This window comes from Conger conger, chromosome 11 (assembly GCF_963514075.1).
Source record: "Conger conger chromosome 11, fConCon1.1, whole genome shotgun sequence".
Taxonomy (NCBI): Eukaryota; Metazoa; Chordata; class Actinopteri; order Anguilliformes; family Congridae; genus Conger; species Conger conger.
In genome coordinates, this window is record NC_083770.1 from 10,959,228 (window position 1) to 10,966,727 (window position 7,500).

The 7,500-nt window shown below is 44.5% G+C and overlaps 1 protein-coding gene across 3 annotated transcripts in view; it reads right to left on the minus strand.

Annotated features, from left to right (window-relative positions):
* Positions 1–7,500, minus strand: part of LOC133140122 (proprotein convertase subtilisin/kexin type 5-like) — a 94,730-nt gene that overhangs the window by 22,251 nt on the left and 64,979 nt on the right. For 2 of the 3 annotated variants that reach the window (XM_061259723.1, XM_061259722.1), the window contains exon 21: positions 7,121–7,500. This exon is cut by the window's right edge. In XM_061259723.1, coding sequence (XP_061115707.1) covers positions 7,416–7,500 — 85 coding nt within the window. In that variant the 3' untranslated portion in view covers positions 7,121–7,415. Of the gene's footprint in view, positions 1–399; positions 503–7,120 lie in introns of those variants that run through there. The other variant, XM_061259721.1, reaches the window with a different exon arrangement.

Consider the following 7,500-nt stretch of genomic DNA (forward strand, 5'->3'; position numbering starts at 1 on the left):
CAGGCCAAGGGAGTGGAGGAAGGGGAGTTTTATTCGCTATTATTTTTGATTTCAGAGACAAAGCTCCGGACTTTAAAGGCTGAAAGATGGAAATCTTTTGAGACGACTTCAAAGCTCCTGTGAGCCGTTCTCTCTTTGGGGAGGGTGGGGGGGATGCGGGCTGGGGATGAGGGTGGAGTCACGTGGGGGCTTGTGTCTCCAAACTGGCAGGCACAGTGTCAGACTGTCTCTCAGGTCATCTGTCTCCTTCTTATATAATCTGGCTCTCGGTAACGTGTCTCTCAGGTAATCTTTTTCTCAGGAAGTCTCTCACACACACACACACACACTCTCTCATGTAATCTGTCCGTCAGGTATTCTCTCTCTCTCTCGGGTAACCCGTCTCTCAGGTAAACTCACCTGGTGATTCCGCAGCTGATGCAGTCTGTGTCCTCCGGGCCCGTGCACTTGGAACACGTTGCGGCACACAGGTGACACTTTCCCCGTTCTGTCAGATACTCACCTGACAAATCACAATGCAAGAGAAATGGATGAGTTTCCCCCCGAATAGTTCCTTATGAGTGAGCGTGTGTATATGCATGTGTGCGTGTGAGTCAGCGTGTGTGTGAGTGAGTATGTATGTGTGCGAGGTGTAATCCCCTTACAACAGTGGTTCCTAACCCTGTTCCAGGAGGTCTATCGTCCTGTGTGCTGCTAATTATTAAAATCAGGTGTTAAAAATGATTGCTGAAATGAAACTATAGGACAGTAGATCTACCGGAACCACTGCCTTAGAATCAGCTGTTTTTGTACACAGGGGACATCTCCGTTAGTTTCTGTGCGAGCATGTGGGGAAATGTGTTCTGGTTACTCTGTGATATTGTGGCAGGCGTGTGCCTGTTACACGCGTGTGCAGAAGCGCAGATTGGCTAAAGCTAGTGTGGGAATCCCTGCCTCTGCTGGCATGGCTCCCGAGCCGGCCGGTTTCTCTCCACACTCAATCCGAAGCCTTCAGATCTTCAGGATTTTAGACTAGCATGTGGAAAACCTCAGCTCCCTGATAAATATTTACCTCTGCCAGCAGAGTAGACGGGGTTAATGCCTTCACCCCACCCCATCTGTCTGTCTGTTAGCAGGACGTCTCCAGAACAGATTTGCATTAAACTTGAAAGCTTGGTCTTGGGTTAAGGAAGAAATTGAACTCTTCTCACCAATTGATGGGGGCCAAGGGGGGCCATGGTATGTTCACATAACGCCATGAAACCTTGTGTACCTATCAGCAGCTATAAGAGGCAAACCCTACATTATCGGCCTAAGCAAACTAGTGCTGATTGGGCCAATAATGTCACATGGCCTATAAAACTAATGGAGAACTAATTTCTGACCAATTATCAAGTATAGTGCAGATGGGTCATGTGACATTATTGGCCCAATCAAACAAAACGGAAGTGCTGGAGAACACATTTCCAGCCACTGAACAAATATAGTGCTCATTGGGCAGTTGGCGTTTCAGTGACCAACTAAAATACCCGAGAGTGGCTACAGGTATATCTCATACCCAATTTGCGATACAGTCATGAAAATGCATACATCTTCTAATATGAAGGGCATGGAAGAAAAGTACAGAAATGTACAGTATACAATGGGTTCCAAAAGTCGGAGACCACATACAATCATATAATCCTGGAAATAAACAGAGAGTTTTAGGATTTTGGAAAATGTAAAACAAATGAAAGGGACTTCAAAGCTACTACTCAACTACTCAAAGACCAAAGAAGAGTGCTGCACAATCCCCAATCACCTGACCTCAACCCCATTGAACATTTATGGGGGCACTTAAAGACTGACAAAAGCCAAGCATTCAGTAACATCACAAAATGCTCTTTGGAACATTGTCAGATAATGCAGGGATATGAGACGTTGAGTTTTGTCCATGCCAGCTTGAGTGCACGTTGCCATTCAAACAAAACACACTGAAATTCATGTGCATTTTTCAAGATTTCAACTTTTCACTCAAATTCTTAAAAGTAGTAATAAAAAACGTTTCTTAAATCAGAAAAGAATACATAAAATAGAAGCATTTCCACTAGTGGGCTCATACTTTTGGACCCCACTGTATGCATATCTGACATGAAACTGATGTCTCTTGACAATTGCGTAGTGTCGGTTGGAGGTTCAGGCGCCCTGCCGAGCGCCATCTTCTCGTTCCTGTGATGTTTCCTCCCGGACGTTTTTGTGAGTCACGGATCCACGAATCGCAGCTGGGGGCGATTTCACGGATGTGAAAATCGCTGGGAGAGCATCCGTGGCTCCGTTCCGAAATGAACGGGGTACATAAACTCACTCACAGCGTGCAGCGCACTTAGCCCGGCAAACACAGTGTTTGTGCAAGCGGGCCGCGGAGCTGAAAGGTTTGACGGAGGGAAATCCGATACGCTCACCGAGTTCATGGAATTACAAGAGCTGGGAAGTGGGAATGGGCTAACGGCTGGGACTCTTGTGTCCCGGAAGTCTTACATATATATGAGAGCGCGCACTAGGAGGCTTGAGACTACACAGCAGCCAGTGCTGAAAAGATTCATGGGTAACCTGTTTGACCTCTGACCTTTGTCTAACCCCTGCGACCACGACCTCAGTTTTCTCCGCAGAGAGGGTCGAGACCCTGAAACACAAGGTGTTTGTACAGACGTTTTCACAGTGCAGTTCTGGTGTGGTTTCCATGGCTGAGCCAAGAATATTGAAAACGAAACAGCCAATTGGAACAGTAGTAATAATGATAAAGTGTCCATAATAAAATATAAAAGTATAAAATAATAATAATAATACCTACAGGGATCACCCAATATGGATGTAAACACCCTCAAATTAAAGCTGACAGTGAATTTTAACCTCATGTTTATCGTTTCATTTAAAATCCAATGTGGAGGAGTACAGAGCCAAAATTACAAAAATTGTGTCATTGTCAAAATACTTATGGACTGCATTTGCACATAATCTTTCCAGACCATAGTCTTTTTTAATTGTGAGCAAATAACTGTTCATTATTTATATTGTTTAAAGGCATAAATACATTGTAGCCGGTTAATTGCTGCAGGGTTCATAAATCTGGTAATAAATAGATACTAAATAGGCAATAATGATTTAAAAAGGAAATATGTGAGCGCATCTTCTAACAATGGAAAATAAATATATATACAAACTGGCAGTTTAGAATATTATGTTGGTTTTTATTGCTTTTATTTACAGCTAAAACATAACAACCTTTTTACAGCTCAGTGTTTCAACGGCTGAAATCAGATTACCAAGTTTTACGATCTCACATATCATATATTTATACAAATACTCACTGACTTAAATATAAGTTTATGTATGTAATATTTTTATAATGTTCTACATTTTAACACAGTGCAAATGCCTTTAAAATAAGTGAACTGAAAGCTAATCTGAAATCTGAGGCAGCATCAGAAGCAAGCCTCTCATTCAAGCACATTTCCATTCTCTTTAACCTCCTGTACGAATAAAAATAACAGTATCTTCCACTCTCGCATTCTTAAAAAAAATCCTTTAAATGTTGGCATTTCCTCCGAAACCTTTGCCTGGAGCAGTGCAGTGCCAGCGGAACATCTGACCGGGCCGGCGCACTGCATCTGCATTCAGCGCAGGGGCACAGAGCTTTAAGCTGGCCAATGGGAAAGGCTCGGATTTCAGCGCAGGTTTAGCTCTCCATCCGGCCTCAGAGCGGGCGCGCTGAGGGCTCGTAAAACCCGCGCTCGAGTCCTCGCGCGTCGCCTAAATAAGAAACGGGACCCGCGGGGGGGTGGGGTGCGTTTGCCCCCCGAGCTGTGTAACCGTGGACACGGGGACAGGACCCTGCGGCCCGGGGCAAGGCCCAGACGCAGCCGGCGAGAGATGGGAACGACCTTGAACGCGCACGCACCTCCCCGAAGCGCACGGCTTCCGTAAGCGCGGCTCCTTTTTTACGAACGCCTTATTCCAGTCGATACCGACCGCGGGAACGTCCGAAGCTCCATAACCAGTGGACAGCCCTGTGGAATGCGAAACGAGGGTGGGGGTCGGGCGCGGGCTGGGTCTCAGAACAAGGACAGGAACATCTCTCATCGTTTCCCGCTACGTTTCCGATTAGCGGATAAATCAAAGATCGCGTTTAATCGGGCCAAGATATGGCGGCGACCGAAGAAAAGAAAACATGCTTTACGAGCCAATTACAGCGTGCCAGCGCACAACAATTTCACGCTTTTCCCGGTAATAAATAAAGTAAATGCGCTGTTAAAATGTCATTTGCAGATAATGCACTGTGTCTCGGCCGGATGATGAACTGCTTTCTGAACATCTCAAGAGGAACGGGAGGGGTTAGATATTGGGGCTTTTTTTTTTTTTTTTTTCTCATTTCGCTGGTGGATTGTTCAGAGCTGTTAGCACAGGAATCAGATCCCACTCGCAGGAAAATAAAGCGCGCGGGGATCCTTACAGGCAGTGCGTTCCGTCAGCTCTGCTCCAACACGGACAACACGAGGGCTGGAGGCTGCAGTCCAAACCGCAGGCTGGATTCCTGCCTCAGACACGCGGGAGTATGTGCGTCTGGGGCTGACGTATCCCAGCTCCGTGCCAGAACTCGTGTGCAGGAGGGATGGTATCGATCACAACTCCCTGAATGTGTCCTAGCAACTTCGGCGGTGGGGGCCTCCTTATCCACGTCCCAGAAGTCTGCACTGAGATTCCAGCGAGGGAAAAAGAACCCATGGCGGAATTTGCGCAGCACAAACGCACGAGAGTCAATGACATTTTAATTGCCTGGGATACGAGTCTCGGCTAAATAAATGATCGGAAATGCCAATTTATTTGCCTGCTTGACATACCGAACGTCGCATATGAAAGAAAAAATACAGACAGCTTCTTGGAATGTCTCAGGAGGTTTGATAATTTCACTCAAAATACACATAAGGTCAAAGTTCATAGCATAGTGATGGCGTGTTAGCATCTTAAACATTAGAAGGGCAGGGTTATGCATCTTAACAGTTTTGTTGTCCTGGTTACTGCACACTTGCAGGTGTGCACACACCAATGCGCTACACAGTGCAGGATGCTCGAACACAGCCGTTCAGTATAGGAAAAATGCCTTTGGGCACAGAGCGTGTTGGGTCACACGCCCATGCTAAGTATGTTAGCCAAGGAGCACAGCTGGGGACAAATAAATAATGAAGCTGAACAGCCATTGTGCATCACTTGCCTTTTCGCCATCTAGTGGCAGGGCGAGGCAATAGCATGTATTGATGAGGGAGCTGTTGAATAGGCTTTCGGTCAGTCACTCACACAGTGAGGAAACGTTCCTCCTTTCACAAAGAACCCAACAAACAGACACATTTACCTTCTCCAGGGGAAGCGACGGACAAGAGGTATGCCCTCACATGCACCGTCTTATGTAACTTCCCATGGTGCATCACTGCTATAAGCATTGACACATCAAACAGCACCGATTTCATTGGTCACATTTGTAACCAACTGTGTTTTCCTGAGGTCAGATATACAATTAATGTGTATTCTCGGGTCTGCAGAGAACCATATTAAAACAAAAAATAAAAATACAAACAGCAGAAGATTGTGGTTTTCTGTCAGTCCAGAGGGAAACATGGCTGATAGATCTTTATTTAAGTTTAATCCTAATCAACACTTAAGTTTAATCCTAATTAACATTTCAGTTCAGACAGTTCCTGGCTTGGAAGGTTTACATTTTGTCTTCAAAATTGCATAAAAAATACATTTAGGCTATATTCTGAGATTTACTTTGTAGATTCGATATACAAATGATGACTGCAGATCCCAAGCTTATGAAACCTATTACATGTAAATTTTAATATTTTCATCAATATTAATATTCTGATTGTAAAGAACAAAAAAATGCAGATCTGATTGTTCCAACACTTTCGTTAGTGAAACATAATCTGCACCTCGTGAATAATATTTAGTGAATAATGCGATAAAAGCACTTGCACCATCTCCGTTTGCTGTGGTTTCATAGAAATACTACCGATGTGTACACATTTTGAGGTATAAGGGGCATTGTGCTGGAACAAAATAAGGCAAAAAAAAAACAAAACAAAAAAACAAAAAACAAAAAAAACATTAACTAGGGCCATCTATTTCCAACAAGCGTTAAACCAATTCAACTACATTAGGATCCACCTCAAATAGAGCTATTCTGATCATCCCCATCCCTGCACCTCCACGAAAAAAAAATCCCATAAATTTCAAGTTTTCCGTATTGTTTCCATATGCATGTATATTTCTCATGAACAATACACACACATATGTACAGAGTGAGTCCGACAAGCACCGAGCACTGAGCATGAGAGGTTCAAAAACTGTAACATTGAAAACCTAGTATTGGTCTTCTTCTGAAACTAAACATGGACCGTGTAATTGCTACGTTCTTTTGCGCATGTGTGTGTGTGTGTGTGTGTGTGTGTATTGATGTGTGTATGGGGGTATAGTGTGTGTATGTGTGTATGTGTTTGTCTGTTGATGCGTGTATGGGGGTATAGTGAGTATGTGTGTGTATGTGCGTGTGTGTGTATGTGTGTATGGGGGTATAGTGTGTATGTGTGTGTGTGATGTGTGTATGGGGGTATTGTGAGTATGTGTGTGTATGTGTGTGTATGTGTGTGTATGTGCGTGTATGTGCGTGTATGTGCGTGTATGATGTGTGTATGGGGGTATAGTGAGTGTGTATGTGTGTATGTATGGGTGTGTGTGTGCGTGTGTGTGTGTGTGTGCGCGTGCGTACAGTATGTCTTTGTGGAGGGTGGTGAGATGAACAGAAATTAGGCCGTTGCTATGTACACACCTGTGACAGGTAAGCTGGAGCTTCCAGGATGTGAATGCACATTACAAATAATTTTTCACGTTAATAAGCGACCTTTCATGTTTATTTACAATACACAACTGTAATCATTCCACAGTTTTTTTTTTTTTTTTTAAATCTCTGAACCACACTTGTGATAAAAAAAATGGAAGTAAACACTGAAAAGATGTCACCCTCCCACCCCACCCCACCCCAACCCACCCCAACCCACCCAACCCCTCAACCACCCCCCCCCCCCCACCCCACCCCCCCCATGCCCGAGCAAACTATAACTCCTACTCTGACAAGGTAAAAATTAATTTGGCATCGATGCTTTGGTCACAAAATACCGACACTTTTGTTATTTTTCTCGAATTCCAGATGCTAGGCCCTGCAGTCAGTCCTGGTGCAGAGAGAAGGTAGGCTTGTTGTAGTGCTGTCGCGTCACTTAACCCCAGACTCAGTTCGCCTTGTTCCCTTGGAAAAGTGGGGGAGGCACAGATTTCTCTTTTTTTTTTTTTTTTTCCATATAAATTATCGCTATAAATGCGTTTCCCCCCCCGTTCGGGACGACGCGTCACCCTTTTTGCGAGCACGTTCTACAGCACAGCTGCTGTAGAACCTTCCGCTGGCACAGATTGTTCTTTTTCACCAAAACACAG